This window comes from Pseudophryne corroboree, chromosome 1, assembly GCF_028390025.1.
Source record: "Pseudophryne corroboree isolate aPseCor3 chromosome 1, aPseCor3.hap2, whole genome shotgun sequence".
In the NCBI taxonomy this organism is placed as follows: Eukaryota; Metazoa; Chordata; class Amphibia; order Anura; family Myobatrachidae; genus Pseudophryne; species Pseudophryne corroboree.
In genome coordinates, this window is record NC_086444.1 from 172,661,401 (window position 1) to 172,680,036 (window position 18,636).

Consider the following 18,636-nt stretch of genomic DNA (forward strand, 5'->3'; position numbering starts at 1 on the left):
TTGTTTCTGTTAGAAAATGTACAGGGCCGAAATCTGGACCTTCACAGATCCCAACCTCAGGCCCATATCCACACCTGCTTGCAAGAAGAGGAGAAAACGTCCCAGTTGAAACTCCACCGCAGAAAACTTCTTGGACTCACACCAAGAGACATATTTCTTCCAAATACGATGGTAATGTTTGGACGTTACCCCTTCCCTAGCCTGTATCAGGGTAGGAATGACCTTCTTCGGAATGCCCCTCCGAGGTAGTATCAGGCGTTCAACCTCCATGAAGTCAAACGGTAGGTCTTGATAGGCGAACGGCCCCTGCTGAAGCAGGTCCTCCCGAAGAGGAAGAGGCCTCGGCTCTTCCTGCAAGAGATTCAGAAGGTCCGCGTACAAAGCCAGCCTTGGCCAGTCTGGAGCATTGAGGATCGCTTGAACTCTTGTTCTCCTTACGAGCTTTAGAACTCGTGGAATGAGTGGGAGTGGTGGAAACACGTACACCGACTGGAACACCCACGGAGACACCAGGGCGTCCATTGCCACTGCTTGTGGGTCTCTCGACCTGGAACAATAGCGTCAAAGCTTCTTGTTGAGACGAAAGGCCATCATGTCTATTTGGGGTAATCCCCTAAGGTCTGTTATTTCCTTGAACACCTCTGGATGGAGACCCCACTCCCCCGGATGGAGATCGTGTCTGCTGAGCAAGTCTGCTTCCCAGTTGTCCACTCCCGGAATGAAGATTGCAGAGAGCGCCAACGCGTGTTTTTCTGCCCAGAGGATGATTCTTGTCACCTCTGACATCGCAGCTCTGCTCTTCGTTCCGCCCTGTCGGTTTATGTAAGTCACCGTCGTTACATTGACCGACTGCACTTGAATGGCTCAATTTCTTAGAAGATGGGCCGCCTGAAGAAGACCGTTGTAGACGGCTCTTAGTTCCAGGATGTTGATCGGCAGGCCGCCTTCCAGACTTGACCACCTTCCCTGGAAGGTTTCCCCTTGAGTGACTGCGCCCCAGCCCTGGAGGCTCGCATCCGTGGTTAGAAGGACCCAGTCCTGAATCCCGAACCTGCGGCCCACCAGAAGGGGAGGCAATTGGAGCCACCAGAGGAGTGAAATCCTGGCCTTTGGCGACAGACGAATTCTCTGGTACATGTGTACATGAGATCCTGACCACTTGTCCAGGAGATCCAGTTGGAAGGCCCGAGCATGGAACCTCCCGTACTGGAGAGCCTCGTAAGAGGCCACCATCTTCCTCAAAAGGCGAATGCATTGATGAACCGACACCCGGGCTGGCTTCAGACATCCAGGACCATTGTTTGTATCACCAACGCCTTTCCCTGCGGAAGAAACACCCTCTGCACTTCCGTGTCGAGGATCATCCCCAGAAAAGACAACCTCCGGGTTGGTTCCAAATGAGATTTTGGAAGGTTCAGAAGCCAACCGTGGACTCTGAGTAGGCGGGTTGTGAGTACAATGGACTGCAACAGCTCCTCCTTGGACGATGCCGTTATCAGTAGATCGTCTAGATACGGAATAATGTTTACCCCGTTTTCGGAGTAGAACCATCATCTCCGCCATCACCTTGGTGAACACCCTTGGTACTGTAGAGAGGCCGAATGGCAGGTCCTGGAACTGGAAATGACAGTCCAGTAATGCAAAACGGAGATAAGCCTGATGCGGTAGCCAAATCGGAATGTGGAGGTACGCATCCTTGATATCCAGGGATACTAGGAATTCCCCCTCTTCCAGACCTGATATCACCGCCCTGAGAGACTCCATTTTGAACTTGAACTCCTTTAGAAAAGGGTTCAGTGATTTTAGGTTCAGAATGGGCCTGACGGAACCATCCGGTTTCGGTACCACGAAAAGGTTCGAATAGTAACCCGTGGCTTGCAAATGAGGAGGTACTGGCACAATGACCTGTGCCTCCACCAACTTCTGGGCCGCTGCTTGTAGGACAGTCCTGTCCACCAGCAGAACTGGCAAGCCTGATTTGAAAAATCGGTAAGGAGGGAGATTTTGAAATTCCAACCTGTATCCCTGGGACACAATTTCTATCACCCAGGGATCCAGGCCAGACGATACCCAGACGTGACTGAACTGTCTGAGCCTCGCTCCCACTGGCCCCACCTCCAGGCCGTGCGGTCCACCGTCATGCGGAGGACTTCGGCGTACTGGAAGCAGGCTTAAAGTTTCCTGGGAACCTGCCGCAGCAGGTGTCTTGGATTTAGCTTGACCTCCCCTAAAGAAGGTATTGGATGGTTTGGCCTTTCTAGGTTTGTTAGACCGAAAGGACTGTGATGCTGATGAAGAGAAGGATTTCTTCGGAGCAGGTGCTGCTGAGGGAAGGAACGGAGACTTACCCTCTGTAGCCGTGGAAATCCACACATCCAAAGCTTCCCCAAAGAGAGCCTGACCTGTGTAGGGTAGGGACTCCACACTTTTCCTGGATTCCGCGTCGGCCGACCACTGGCGCAGCCACAGTCCCTGACGAGCTGAAACAGACATGGAAGAGATCCCCACAGCCATGGAACCCAGGTCTTTCTTGGATTCTACCATAAAACCTGCTGAATTGTGAATGTTACGCAAAAACAATTCAACATCACCCTTATCCATTGTATCCAAATCCTCAAGTAAGGTGCCTGACCATTTTACTATAGCTTTTGCAATACATGCACTAGCAATAGTGGGATGTAATATGGCCCCTAAAGCGGTGTACATTGATTTAAGTGTATTATCAATTTTTCGATCAGCCGGCTCCTTTAAGGCGGTAGATCCCGGAACAAGCAAAACCACCTTTTTGGAAAGTCTGGACACAGATGCGTTAACAACTGGCGGGCTTTCCCATTTTTTTCTATCCTCCTCAGGGAAAGGAAACGTCACCTGGACCCTTTTAGGGATCTGGAATTTTTTCTCAGGGTTTTCCCATGCTTTCTCAAATATAGCATTCAATTCCTTTGACGCAGGAAAGGTTAGCGAGGCTTTCTTATTTTCAGTGAAAAAAGCCTCCTCAACCTGCTCAGGTGTTGTATCATTAATATTCAAAACATCCCAGATAGCCTCTATCATCAATTGCACCACCTTTGCAAGAGAGGCAGACCCCCGCAACACATCCCCAGTACCGTCTGTGGTATCAGAATCGGTATCAGTGTCATCTTGCATGACATGAACAAGCGCACGTTTGTGGGTTTATATAGCGGAGCGTCCCAAGGTACCAGAATTGGGCCATACTGCCATAGAGTTCTGTAATACCTGGGTTGCGGATTCATTACTTGCAACCCTATCTGAAATCTGAGAAATCCAGGATTTGATAGAGGAAAACCACTCAGGTTCCCTTGCTGGAATCTGTGCTAAACCAGTGCTATCCTGATTACATGGAATGGGATCATCCTGGGAGGACATATCCTCCGCAGCATATGACACAGTGTCCCTGGACTAAGCTAAAGGAGACCACAAAACACCCCACACACACACAAGGGAGGGCAGACAGAGTTTCACCCCCAAGAATGGCAAGAGAGACAGAGATTGGAGCCAACCCACACACAGCGCTTTTAACCAAAGGGAGACCCCTTGTCACAGCTGACTGTGCACCTTAATAGGATACACAGTCGTATTGCAGCCTCCACCAAACCCTCCCCCCCCTCTAAAATAACTTTTTACTAGAGCTCCCCTAGCTGTGACCGGCTCCTCCGGGCACATTATCTAAACTGAGTCTGGTAGGAGGGGCACAGAGGGAGGAGCCAGCCCACACTCTCAACCTCTTAAAGTGCCAATGGCTCCTGGTGGACCCGTCACATGGTACTAATGTGGACCCCAGCATCCTCTAGGACGTAAGAGAAAAGTCTGATACTCTAGGGTGCCGTGATTCAAAAAAGTTTGGGAACCACTGCATTACTCTCCGTTTGTTACACTTTATTTGTGTGTAATTATACAGTGTTTTCTGATTCCTGAATATTATATGTATTATTGCTGCCACGAGGTGGCCAAACTTCCTTACTGCTGTGTCCTTTATGGATTTCATGGCCTTTATACAGGTTGCTACAGATAACCTTTGCATATCTCCTTTCACACACCTTCTCTCATCTATACAGTGCCACAAACAATATCTTGTAGTATGACCCTGCATGAACTGCCCCAGTCTGGGTACTGCTCCTCCCTTATACCCACCTAATAAACTTCATTTTCTCTGTAAAGTGCTGCGGAATATGTGAGCACTATATAAATAACTGGTAATAAATAATAACTAAATAATTTTTCCAGTACGGACACCACTGCATTTTCCTCTCAGGTGGTGACAGACGTACAGAATCTGGTGTAACTGCCTGCAATCCTCATTTTGACACAGCCCTGATATATGTCCATACACACTGACTCAGAGGCCAGGCGACTCTGGGGTTTTGTAACACCCCTCCCTAATTAAGTGTCTGCCCCTGCTGCTTTCATGCTGGTTTGCACTGCTGGGGTTAATGTTTGTGTTCCTGCTTCCACACCCTGCCACTGTCACGTTTCTCAGAATTTGGAAAGGGGGGGTGCGCAATAGTCTTCCTGCATAGTTTCCTATGTACTGTCCTGGGTCTCCTTGGTCTCAGTTCTTCGCGTCACCCTATGGGTTAGGGGAAATACAATGTGATGAATGACAGCCATAGTTCACCCTAGTGGTGTATGGGAGGCAAATGTTGGCCAGATCAGAGTGTCAGCCTTTTATGTTCCTGAAGGGATGCTGAGAATGTATACCTGCCCATCAGAGAACACAAATCATTTACGTTTTGAAAGGGATAGTTACTTACATAGACACTTTGGGCCTGATTCTGAGGTGGGTGCAAAGAAAAATAAGAATTTACTCACCGGTAATTCTATTTCTCGTAGTCCGTAGTGGATGCTGGGAACTCCGTAAGGACCATGGGGAATAGACGGGCTCCGCAGGAGACTGGGCACTCTTAAAAGAAAGATTAGGTACTATATCTGGTGTGCACTGGCTCCTCCCTCTATGCCCCTCGTCCAGACCTCAGTTAGGGAAACTGTGCCCGGAAGAGCTGACATTACTAGGAAAGGATTTGGAATCCCGGGTAAGACTCATACCAGCCACACCAATCACACTGTACAACTTGTGATAACCATACCCAGTTAACAGTATGAACAACAACTGAGCCTCAGTAACAGATGGCTCATAACAATAACCCTTTAGTTAAGCAATAACTATATACATGTATTGCAAAGAGTCCGCACTTTGGACGGGCGCCCAGCATCCACTACGGACTACGAGAAATAGAATTACCGGTGAGTAAATTCTTATTTTCTCTGACGTCCTAGTGGATGCTGGGAACTCCGTAAGGACCATGGGGATTATACCAAAGCTCCCAAACGGGCGGGAGAGTGCGGATGACTCTGCAGCACCGAATGAGCAAAGGCAAGGTCCTCCTCAGCCAGGGTATCAAACTTGTAGAACTTAGCAAATGTGTTTGAACCCGACCAAGTAGCAGCTCGGCAAAGCTGTAAAGCCGAGACCCCCCTCGGGCAGCCGCCCAAGAAGAGCCCACCTTCCTTGTGGAATGGGCTTTTACTGATTTAGGATGCGGCAATCCTGCCGCAGAATGAGCTTGCTGAATCATGTTACAGATCCAGCGCGCAATAGTTTGCTTTGAAGCAGGAGCACCCAGCTTGTTGGGCGCATGCAGGATAAACAGCGAGTCAGTTTTCCTGACTCCAGCCGTCCTGGCTACATAGATTTTCAAAGCCCTGACTACATCTAGTAACTTGGAGTCCTCCAAGTCCCTAGTAGCCGCAGGCACCACAATAGGTTGGTTCAAATGAAACGCTGATACCACCTTAGGGAGAAATTGGGGACGAGTCCTCAATTCTGCCCTGTCCATATGGAAGATCAGATAAGAGCTTTTACACGACAAAGCCGCCAATTCTGACACACGCCTAGCCGAAGCTAAGGCCAATAGCATGACCACTTTCCACGTGAGATATTTTAGCTCCACGGTCTTAAGTGGCTCAAACCAGTGGGATTTCAGGAAATCCAACACAACATTAAGATCCCAAGGTGCCACTGGAGGCACAAAAGGGGGCTGAATATGCAGCACTCCCTTAACAAACGTCTGAACTTCAGGCAGTGAAGCCAGTTCTTTTTGAAAGAAAATAGATAGGGACGAAATCTGGACCTTTATGGATCCTAATTTTAGGCCCATAGTCACTCCTGACTGTAGGAAGTGCAGGAATCGACCCAGCTGGAATTCCTCTGTAGGGGCCTTCCTGGCCTCACACCAAGCATCATATTTTCGCCATATACGGTGAAAATGTTGTGCTGTCACGTCTTTCCTAGCCTTTATCAGCGTAGGAATCACTTCATCTGGAATGCCCTTTTCCGTTAGGATCCGGCGTTCAACCGCCATGCCGTCAAACGCAGCCGCGGTAAGTCTTGGAACAGACAGGGCCCCTGCTGTAACAGGTCCTGTCTGAGAGGCAGAGGCCATGGGTCCTCTGAGATCATTTCTTGTAGTTCTGGGTACCAAGTTCTTCGTGGCCAATCCGGAACGATGAGTATAGTTCTTACTCCTCCCTATCTTACAATCCTCAGTACCTTGGGTATGAGAGGAAGAGGAGGGAACACATAAACCGACTGGTACACCCACGGTGTCACTAGTGCGTCCACAGCTATCGCCTGAGGGTCTCTTGACCTGGCGCAATATTTTTTTAGCTTTTTGTTGAGGCGGGACGCCATCATGTCTATCTGTGGCCGTTCCCAACGATTTACAATCAGCGTGAAGACTTCTGGATGAAGTCCCCACTCTCCCGGGTGGAGGTCGTGCCTGCTGAGGAAGTCTGCTTCCCAGTTGTCCACTCCCGGAATGAACACTGCTGACAGTGCTAGCACGTGATTCTCCGCCCATCGAAGAATCCTTGTGGCTTCTGCCATCGCCATCCTGCTTCTTGTGCCGCCCTGTCGGTTTACATGGGCGACCGCCGTGATGTTGTCTGACTGAATCAGCACCGGTTGGTTTTGAAGCAGGGGTTCTGCTTGACTCAGGGTGTTGTAAATGGCCCTTAGTTCCAGAATATTTATGTGAAGGGAAGTCTCCTGACTTGACCACTGTCCTTGGAAGTTCCTTCCCTGAGTGACTGCCCCCCAACCTCGGAGGCTTGCATCTGTGGTCACCAGGACCCAGTCCTGTACGCCGAATCTGCAGCCCTCGAGAAGATGAGCACTCTGCAGCCACCACAGCAGAGACACCCAGGCCCTCGGGGACAGGGTAATCAGCCGATGCATCTGAAGATGCGATCCGGACCACTTGTCTAACAGATCCCACTGAAAAATCCTTGCATGGAACCTGCCGAAGGGAATTGTTTCGTAAGAAGCTACCATCTTTCCCAGGACTCGCGTGCAGTGATGCACCGTTACCTGTTTTGGTTTCAGGAGGTCCCTGACCAGAGATGACAATTCCTGGGCCTTCTCCACCGGGAGAAACACCTTCTTCTGTTCTGTGTCCAGAATCATGCCCAAGAACAGCAGACGCGTCGCAGAAATCAGCTGCGACTTTGGGATATTCAGAATCCAGCCGTGCTGTTGCAGCACTTCCCGAGATAGTGCTACGTTGACTAACAACTGCTCCTTGGACCTCGCCTTTATAAAGAGATCGTCCAAGTACGGGATAATTATAACTCCCTTCTTCCGAAGGAGTATCATCATTTCGGCCATTACCTTGGTAAATACCCTCGGTGCCGTGGACAGTCCAAACGGCAACGTCTGGAATTGGTAATGACAGTCCTGTACCACAAACCTGAGGTACTCCTGGTGAGGTGGGTAAATGGGGACATGCAGATAAGCGTCCTTGATGTCCAGCGACACCATAAAATCCCCCTCTTCCAGGCTTGCAATAATCGCCCTGAGCGATTCCATTTTGAACTTGAACTTCCTTACATAAGTGTTCAAGGATTTTAAATTTAGAATGGGTCTCACCGAACCGTCTGGTTTCGGTACCACAAACATTGTGGAATAGTAACCCCGTCCCTGTTGAAGGAGGGGAACCTTGATTATCACCTGCTGAAGGTACAGCTTGTGAATAGCCGCCAGCACTACCTCCCTTTCCCTGGGAGCCGCTGGCAAGGCTGATTTGAGGTAACGGCGAGGGGGAGTCGCCTCGAACTCCAGCATGTATCCCTGAGATACCACTTGTAGAACCCAGAGATCCACCTGTGAGCGAACCCACTGGTCGCTGAAGTTCCGGAGACGCGCCCCCACCGCACCTGGCTCCACCTGTGGAGCCCCAGCGTCATGCGGTGGACTTAGTGGAAGCAGGGGAGGATTTTTGTTCCTGGGAACTGGCTGTCTGGTGCAGCTTTTTTTCCTCTACCCCTGCCTCTGGGCAGAAAGGACGCGCCTCTGACCCGCTTGCCTTTCTGAGGCCGAAAGGACTGTACTTGATAATACGGTGCTTTCTTAGGCTGTGAGGGAACCTGAGGTAAAAAAGTCGACTTCCCAGCTGTTGCTGTGGATACGAGGTCCGAGAGACCGTCCCCAAACAATTCCTCACCCTTATAAAAGACAAAACCTCCATGTGCCTTTTAGAATCAGCATCACCTGTCCACTGCCGAGTCCATAATACTCTCCTGGCAGAAATGGACATTGCATTAATTCTAGATGCCAGCCGGCAAATGTCCCTCTGTGCATCCCTCATATACAAGACGACGTCCTTTATATGCTCTATGGTTAGCAAAATAGCATCCCTGTCGAGGGTATCAATGTTGTCTGACAGGGTATCAGACCATGCTGCTGCAGCACTACACATCCATGCTGAAGCAATAGCAGGTCTCAGTATAGTACCCGAGTGTGTATATACAGACTTCAGGATAGCCTCCTGCTTTCTATCTGCAGGCTCCTTTAGGGCGGCCGTATCATGAGACAGCAGTGCCACCCTTTTAGATAATCGTGTGAGCGCCTTGTCCACCCTAGGGGATGTCTCCCAGCGTAACCTATCCGTTGGCGGGAAAAGGTACGCCATCAGTAACCTCTTAGAAATCACTAGTTTCTTATCAGGGGAACACCACGCTTCTTCACACAATTCATTTAATTCATCAGATGGGGGAAAAGTCACTGGCTGCTTTTTCTCCCCACACATAATACCCTTTTTAGTGGTAACCGGGTTAATGTCAGAAATGTGCAACACATTTTTCATTGCCATAATCATGCATCGGATGGCCCTTGTGGACTGTACATTTGTCTCATCCTCGTCTACACTGGAGTCAGACTCTGTGTCGACATCTGTGTCTGCCATCTGAGCTAGCGGGCGTTTTTGAGCCCCTGAGACGCCTGGGCAGGCGCGGGCTGAGATGCCGGCTGTCCCAAGGCTGTTACGTCATCGAACCTTTTATGTAAAGAGTTGACACTGTCGGTTAATACCTTCCACATATCCATCCACTCCGGTGTCGGCCCCGTAGGGGGGCCACATCACACTTATCGGCCCCTGCTCCGCCTCCACGTAGCCCTCCTCATCAAATATGTCGACACAGCCGTACCGACACACCGCACACACACAGGGAATGCTCTGACTGAGGACAGGACCCCACAAAGTCCTTTGGGGAGACAGAGAGAGAGTATGCCAGCACACACCACAGCGCTATATAACACAGGGATTTTCACTATACGGAGTGATTTTTCCCAATGGCTGCTTATTAACACAAATTTGCGCCTAAATTTATGTGCCCCCCCTCTCTTTTTTACCCTTGTTGTACTGGATACTGCAGGGGAGAGCCTGGGGAGCGTCCTTCCAGCGGAGCTGTGAAGAGAAAATGGGGCAGGCTGTGCTGAGGAAGATAGCCCCGCCCCCTCGGCGGCGGGCTTCTCCCGCTTTTTATAATGTTAATGGCGGGGTTTTTTGCACATATACAGTGTTATACACTGTATTATGTGCTATTTGTGCCAAAAAGGTAAACTAATTGCTGCCCAGGGCGCCCCCCCCCCCCCCAGGGCCCTGCACCCAACAGTGACCGGAGTGTGTGGTGTGCTATGGGAGCAATGGCGCACAGCTGCAGTGCTATGCGCTACCTTAATGAAGACAGGAGTCTTCAGCCGCCGTTTTTCATCTTTATCTTCTGTCTTCTGGCTCTGCAAGGGGGACGGCGGCGCGGCTCCGGGAACGGACGATCGAGGTCGGGCCCTGTGTTCGATCCCTATGAAGCTAATGGTGTCCAGTAGCCTAAGAAGCGCAACCTAGCTGTGAACAGGTACGTTTGCTTCTCTCCCCTCAGTCCCTCGTAGCAGTGAGTCTGTTGCCAGCAGATCTCACTGAAAATAAAAAACCTAACAAATACTTTCTTGTCTAGTGAGTTTAGGAGAGCCCACTAGGTGCATCCAGCTCTGGCCGGGCACAGATTCTAACTGAGGTCTGGAGGAGGGGTATAGAGGGAGGAGCCAGTGCACACCAGATATAGTACCTAATCTTTCTTTTAAGAGTGCCCAGTCTCCTGCGGAGCCCGTCTATTCCCCATGGTCCTTACGGAGTTCCCAGCATCCACTAGGACGTCAGAGAAATAATAGCAGGTAACTTTGTATCTGTAACAAGCTCTATTGCAATGACGGGTGCAAATACGCTTTTTGCATGCACTGTAAATATTGACTGCCTTTGATTGTAGTCCACAAATGCTGGGTCAGCTTTATGCTTACACTGTTATTTAGATTTGAGTTCAGACACGCCCCTCGGGATCTAACTCTCTCTGCACATTTACAATGCGACCCACCTGCAGTGCAGCATGGTTTTACCAATGTGCAAAGTTACTTGCTCTTTTTTTTTTTTTTTGCATTGCTCCCCCCTTTGTTTGGATGATCCTTGTAGTGGGTAACATACTTTCTTTTTCTGACCTCCTCATTTTGTTTTTTGGGCTGTATCACTGTCCTAGTATGGCTAACCATACTATTACTCTTATATGCTAGCAGGGACCCCCCCCACCCCCTCCTTTTTCTGCTTGCGGAGTTGCCATGGTGTACCAGTGTAGATCTTACTACACCGTGTCAGTCTGATTGGCAGAAAAACATAGAAAATGTTGTATTCTGTAACAGTCTATTTTAGTCTCAGAATGTTTATTCTTCTATTATTCTAACACTGGCCTCTAGCGTTTGCTGCCAGCATTTACTGTTACATTGTTGTCATTTTTCATGATCAACTCTTTTGGTGTCTTTTACATTATGTATCTTTTGTGTGTTTTATGTTATATTATAGACACCAATGATACTAAAGGTAACTTTGGTTTCAGAATTTCACAATCCATGATCTGCATTGCAGTGCGTTTCTGGGATCTCCAGAAAAAATAAGAATTTACTCACCGGTAATTCTATTTCTCGTAGTCCGTAGTGGATGCTGGGAACTCCGTAAGGACCATGGGGAATAGCGGGCTCCGAAGGAGGCTGGGCACTCTAGAAAGATTTATGACTACCTGGTGTGCACTGGCTCCTCCCACTATGACCCTCCTCCAAGCCTCAGTTAGGACACTGTGCCCGGACGAACTGACATAATAAGGATGGATTTAGAATCCCGGGTAAGACTCTTACCAGCCACACCAATCACACCGTACAACTCGTGATACTATATCCAGTTTGACAGAATGAAAAACAACTGAGCCTCTCAACAGATGGCTCAACAATAACCCTTTAGTTAACAATAACTATTTACAAGTATTGCAGACAATCCGCACTTGGGATGGGCGCCCAGCATCCACTACAGACTACGAGAAATAGAATTACCGGTGAGTAAATTCTTATTTTCTCTGACGTCCTAGTGGATGCTGGGAACTCCGTAAGGACCATGGGGATTATACCAAAGCTCCCAAACGGGCAGGAGAGTGCGGATGACTCTGTAGCACCGAATGAGAGAACTCCAGGTCCTCCTCAGCCAGGGTATCAAATTTGTAGAATTTTGCAAACGTGTTTGCCCCTGACCAAGTAGCTGCTCGGCAAAGTTGTAAAGCCGAGATCCCTCGGGCAGCCGCCCAAGATGAGCCCACCTTCCTTGTGGAATGGGCATTTACAGATTTTGGCTGTGGTATGCCTGCCACAGAATGTGCAAGCTGAATTGTACTACAAATCCAGCGAGCAATAGACTGCTTAGAAGCAGGAGCACCCAGCTTGTTGGGTGCATACAGGATAAACAGCGAGTCAGATTTTCTGACTCCAGCCGTCCTGGAAACATATATTTTCAGGGCCCTGAAAACGTCTAGCAACTTGGAGTCCTCCAATTCACTAGTAGCCGCCGGCACCACAATAGGCTGGTTCAGGTGAAACGCTGACACAACCTTAGGGAGAAATTGGGGACGAATCCTCAACTCTGCCCTATCCATATGGAAAATCAGATAAGGGCTTTTACATGATAAAGCCGCCAATTCTGACACTCGCCTGGCTGAAGCCAAGGCTAATAACATGACCACTTTCCACGTGAGATATTTCAGATCCACGGTTTTTAGTGGCTCAAACCAATGTGATTTTAAGAAACTCAACATCACGTTGAGATCCCAAGGTGCCACAGGAGGCACAAACGGGGGCTGAATATGCAGCACTCCTTTCACAAATGTCTGAACTTCAGGTACTGAAGCTAGTTCTTTTTGAAAGAAAATCGACAGAGCCGAGATCTGTACTTTAATGGAGCCTAGTTTTAGGCCCATATCCACTCCTGCTTGCAGGAAATGCAGAAATCGACCTAGTTGAAATTCCTCTGTTGGGGCCTTATTGGCCTCGCACCATGCAACATATTTCCGCCATATGCGGTGATAATGCGTTGGCGTAACATCTTTCCTGGCCTTAATAAGCGTAGGAATGACTTCTTCCGGAATACCCTTTTCCTTTAGGATCCGGTGTTCAACCGCCATGCCGTCAAACGCAGCCGCGGTAAGTCTTGGAACAGACAGGGCCCCTGCTGTATCAGGTCCTGTCTGAGCGGTAGAGGCCACGGGTCCTCTGAGAGCATCTCTTGAAGTTCCGGGTACCACGCTCGTCTTGGCCAATCCGGAACCACGAGAATTGTGTTTACTCCTCGCTTTCTTATTATTCTTAATACCTTTGGAATGAGAGGCAGAGGAGGGAACACATAAACCGACTGGTACACCCACGGTGTCACTAGAGCGTCCACAGCTATCGCCTGAGGGTCCCTTGACCTGGCGCAATATCTTTTTAACTTTTTGTTGAGACATCATGTCCACCTGTGGTTTTTCCCAACGGTTTACCAGCATCTGGAAGACTTCTGGGTGAAGTCCCCACTCTCCCGGGTGGAGGTCGTGTCTGCTGAGGAAGTATGCTTCCCAGTTGTCCACTACCGGAATGAACACTGCTGACAGTGCTAGTACATGATTCTCCGCCCATCGGAGAATTCTTGTGGCTTCTGCCATCGCCATCCTGCTTCTTGTGCCGCCCTGTCGATTTACATGGGCGACTGCCGTGATGTTGTCTGACTGGATCAGCACCGGCTGGTGTAGGAGCAGGGATCTTGCTTGACTTAGGGCATTGTAGATGGCCCTTAGTTCCAGAATATTTATGTGAAGGGAAGTCTCCTGACTCGACCATAGTCCTTGGAAGTTTCTTCCCTGTATGACTGCCCCCCAGCCTCGAAGGCTGGCATCCGTGGTCACCAGGACCCAGTCCTGTATGCCGAACCTGCGGCCCTCTAGAAGATGGGCACTCTGCAGCCACCACAGTAGAGACACCCTGGTTCTTGGAGACGGGGTAATTAAGCGATGCATCTGAAGATGCGATCCAGACCACTGGTCCAACAGGTCCCACTGAAAGATTCTGGCATGGAACCTGCCGAAGGGAATTGCTTCGTAAGAAGCCACCATCTTTCCCAGGACCCGTGTGCAGCGATGTACTGATACCTGTTTTGGTTTCAGGAGGTCTCTGACTAGAGATGACAACTCCCTGGCTTTCTCCTCCGGGAGAAACACTTTCTTCTGGACTGTATCCAGAATCATACCCAGGAACAGTAGCCGTGTCGTCAGAACCAGCTGTGACTTTGGGATATTCAGAATCCAGCCGTGCTGGTGCAGCACCTCCTGAGATAGTGCTACTCCCACCAACAACTGTTCCTTGGACCTCGCTTTTATTAGGAGATCGTCCAAGTACGGGATAATTAAAACTCCCTTTTTTCGAAGGAGTATCATCATTTCCGCCATAACCTTGGTAAATACCCTCGGTGCCGTGGACAGTCCAAACGGCAGCGTCTGGAATTGGTAATGGCAATCCTGTACCACAAATCTGAGGTACTCCTGGTGAGGATGGTAAATGGGGACATGCAAGTAAGCATCCTTGATGTCCAGGGATACCATGTAATCCCCCTCGTCCAGGCTTGCAATAACCGCCCTGAGCGATTCCATCTTGAACTTGAATTTTTTTATGTACGTGTTCAAGGATTTCAAATTTAAAATGGGTCTCACCGAACCGTCCGGTTTCGGTACCACAAATAGTGTGGAATAATAACCCCGGCCTTGTTGAAGTAGGGGTACCGTGATTATCACCTGCTGGGAATACAGCTTGTGAATTGCCGCTAGCACCGCCTCCCTGTCTGAGGGAGCAATCGGCAAGGCAGATTTTAGGAACCGGTGGGGTGGGGACGCCTCGAATTCCAGTTTGTACCCCTGAGATACTATTTGCAGGATCCAGGGATCCACCTGTGAGCGAGCCCACTGATCGCTGAAATTCTTGAGGCGACCCCCCACCGTACCTGGCTCCGCCTGTGGAGCCCCACCGTCATGCGGCGGACTTGGAAGAAGAAGCGGGGGAGGACTTTTGCTCCTGGGAACCTGCTGTTTGTTGCAGCCTTTTTCCCCTACCTCTGCCTCTGGACAGAAAGGACCCACCTTTTCCACGCCTGTTTTTCTGGGTCCGAAAGGACTGAACCTGATAAAACGGCGCCTTCTTAGGCTGTGAGGGGACATGGGGTAAAAATGCTGACTTCCCAGACGTTGCTGTGGAAACTAGGTCCGAGAGACCATCCCCAAATAATTCCTCACCCTTATATGGCAACACTTCCATGTGCTTTTTAGAATCTGCATCTCCTGTCCACTGGCGAGTCCATAAGCCTCTCCTAGCAGAAATGGACAATGCACTTACTTTAGATGCCAGTCGGCAGATTTCCCTCTGTGCATCTCTCATATATAAGACTGAGTCTTTTATATGGTCTATGGTTAACAGGATCGTGTCTCTGTCTAATGTGTCAATATTTTCTGACAGTTTATCTGACCACGCAGCGGCAGCACTGCACATCCAAGCTGACGCAATAGCTGGCCTAAGTATAATGCCTGAGTGTGTATATACAGACTTCAGGATCGCCTCCTGCTTTCTATCAGCAGGTTCCTTGAGGGCGGCCGTATCCGGAGACGGTAGTGCCACCTTTTTAGACAAACGTGTGAGCGCTTTATCCACCCTAGGGGGTGTTTCCCAACGTGACCTATCCTCTGGCGGGAAAGGGAACGCCATTAGTACCTTCTTAGGAATTACCAATTTTTTATTAGGGAAAGCCCACGCTTCTTCACACACTTCATTTAATTCATCTGATGGGGGAAAACTACGGGTAGTTTTTTCTCTCCAAACATAATACCCTTTTTAGTGGTACCTGTAGTTATATCAGAAATGTGTAACACCTCTTTCATTGCCTCAATCATGCAGTGAATGGCCTTAGTGGGCATCAGGTTAGACTCATCGTCGTCGACACTGGTGTCAGTATCAGTGTCGACATCTGGGTCTGCTTGAGGTAGCGGGCGTTTTAGAGCCCCTGACGACCCATGCGACGCCTGGGCAGGCACGAGCTGAGAAGTCGGCTGTCCCACATTTGGCATGTCGTCAATTTTCTTATGTAAGGAGTCTATACGTGCACTCATTACTTTCCATGAGCTCATCCACTCAGGTGTCTGCCCCGCAGGGGGTGACATCCCTTCTAAAGGCATCTGCTCCGCCTCCACATCATTATCCTCATCAAACATGTCGACACAGCCGTACCGACACACCGCACACACACAAGGAATGCTCCGAATGAGGACAGGACCCACAAAAGCCCTTTGGGGGGACAGAGTGAGAGTATGCCAGCACACACCAGAGCGCCATATAATGCAGGGACTAACTGAGTTATGTCCCCTATAGCTGCTTTTTCTATATATTATATACTGCGCCTAAATTTAGTGCCCCCCCTCTCTGTTTTTACCCTGTTCTGTAGTGTAGACTGCAGGGGAGAGCCAGGGAGCTTCCTTCCAGCGGATCTGTGAAGGAGAAATGGCGCGCGCCAGTGTGCTGTGAGAGATAGCTCCGCCCCTTTTCCGCGGACTATTCTCCCGCTTTTTTCCATATTCTGGCAGGGGTATTTTCCACATATATAGCCTCTGGGACTATATATTGTGGAATTTTTGCCAGCCAAGGTGTTATTATTGCTTCTCAGGGCGCCCCCCCCCAGTGCCCTGCACCCTCAGTGACCGAAGTATGAAGTGTGTATGAGGAGCAATGGCGCACAGCTGCAGTGCTGTGCGCTACCTTGGTGAAGACTGATGTCTTCTGCCGCCGTTTTTCCGGACCTCTTCTTGCTTCTGGCTCTGTAAGGGGGACGGCGGCGCGGCTCCGGGACCGAACACCAAGGACTGGGCCTGCGGTCGATCCCTCTGGAGCTAATGGTGTCCAGTAGCCTAAGAAGCCCAATCCGGCTGCAAGCAGGCGAGTTCGCTTCTTCTCCCCTTAGTCCCTCGCTGCAGTGAGCCTGTTGCCAGCAGGTCTCACTGAAAATAAAAAACCTAAATCTATACTTTCTTTCTAAGGGCTCAGGAGAGCTCCTAGTGTGCATCCAACCTCGGCCGGGCACGAAATCTAACTGAGGCTTGGAGGAGGGTCATAGTGGGAGGAGCCAGTGCACACCAGGTAGTCATAAATCTTTCTAGAGTGCCCAGCCTCCTTCGGAGCCCGCTATTCCCCATGGTCCTTACGGAGTTCCCAGCATCCACTAGGACGTCAGAGAAATAAGCCCTTTGAATCCTTTAGAAAAACAAAAAGACACTAACTGCTTGTCTAACCTAGAGACAGGAAACGATCCATTACACAATCACAGCGGGTGGTTTCTCTACCTATTTAGAATTGGATCACACCCATTGCAATGGCCTTCATGGAGTATGAAGGAGAAATATATTTCTCAATGGATGTTACAAATGACAATACAGAAGGTCTATCTCACCACCAGTCTCCCGAGTAAGAACCGTGCAGACACGAACCTCCGCAGACAGACCTATGACAGACACCTGGATTTTGCTAGCTTTCAAACTCTGCCGGGGAAATCAAATTCAATAAATCAACACGCAGTATAAAATGAAAGTAATACTGTATATGGCTACAATTCTGTCATGTGTTAGAATCTTACCTTTATCATATCATAAATATTAGATGGGTCACATGTTGTCAGGCTGCTAAAAATCACCAAGATCTCACGACTTGTGTGCCCAGGCATGTGTCTGTATGAAAAAAAATACAATGACATGAGAACTAACAATTTATTGCATGCACGTTCATAATACTTCTCAAAACAGCAGGCTCTACAAATCATTCATTGAATCGTCTTGTGGTCCAGTATCTGACAATAGAAACATTGAAACACAGAATTTGACGGCAGATAAGAACCACTTGGCCCATCTAGTCTGCCCCTTTTTTTTATCCTTTAAATAACCTCAACCCTATTTGATCCTTAGCACTTTGTAAGGATTTTCATATACCTCTTCCAAGCATGTTTAAATTGATCTACTATCTTAGCCTGTGCCACCTCTGACGGGAGCCTATTCCACTTGTTCACTACCCTTTCTGTGAAGACATTTTTCCTTACATTTCCCCTGAACCTATGTCCCTCCTGTTCCAATACTTCTCTTCCTTTGATAAATGTCTCCCTCCTGTACCTTGTTAAAACCCTTCACATACTTTAACGTTTCTATCATGTCCCCCCTTTCCCTTCTCTGCTCAAAACCATATATGTTAATATCTTTTAGTCATTCCAGGTAATTTTTGTAATGTAGGCCATGCACCATTTTAGTTGCCCTTCTTTGTACGCTCTCTAATGTATTTATATCCTTCTGGAGATATGGTGTCCAGAACTGGACCCAGTATTCCAGGTGAGGCCATATCAATTACCTATACAGTGGCATTATTACTTCTTACTTTCTGCTGCCGATTCCTCTCCTTATGCAACCAAGGATCTGACTTGCCTTCCTCATTGCTTTGTTGCATTGCTTTCCTGCCTTTAAGTCACTTGACATAGTGACTCCTAAATTCCTTTCCTCGTCAGAAGTTTCCATTAGAGTACCCTTGATACTATATTTAGCTTTTGTGTTTTTGAGACCCAAGAGCATAATTTAGCAGTTTTTAGCATTAAACTGTAATTGCCACGTTCTTGACCACTCCTCTAGTCTACCCAGATCAATCATTTGTTTTACCCCTCTCAGTGGGGTATATTTACTAAAAATCGTATTTTCCTGTTTAAGGTCAAAGTTCAATCACGAATGACATCGAAAGTGTAAATATGCAACTTTTTGAATTTAGTACGACTAATTTACTAAGCTGCCGTATTCTGCATTTTCGGTTTTACCGATGTCGATGTCATTCGTTTTTTTAGGCAGTGTTTTACATGAGTGACTTGTAAAACACTGCCGACTTTA

At 48.7% G+C, this 18,636-nt stretch overlaps 1 protein-coding gene across 1 annotated transcript in view; it reads right to left on the bottom strand.

Moving 5' to 3' along the window:
- LOC135059276 (general transcription factor IIH subunit 2) overlaps positions 1-18,636 on the bottom strand; it is a 118,429-nt gene that overhangs the window by 56,212 nt on the left and 43,581 nt on the right. Inside the window, exons 9-10 of the mRNA XM_063963894.1 lie at positions 17,355-17,445; positions 17,172-17,259 (exon numbers count right to left, since the gene is read on the bottom strand). Of these exons, the coding sequence (XP_063819964.1) occupies positions 17,172-17,259; positions 17,355-17,445 (179 nt within the window). The remainder of the gene's footprint in view (positions 1-17,171; positions 17,260-17,354; positions 17,446-18,636) is intronic.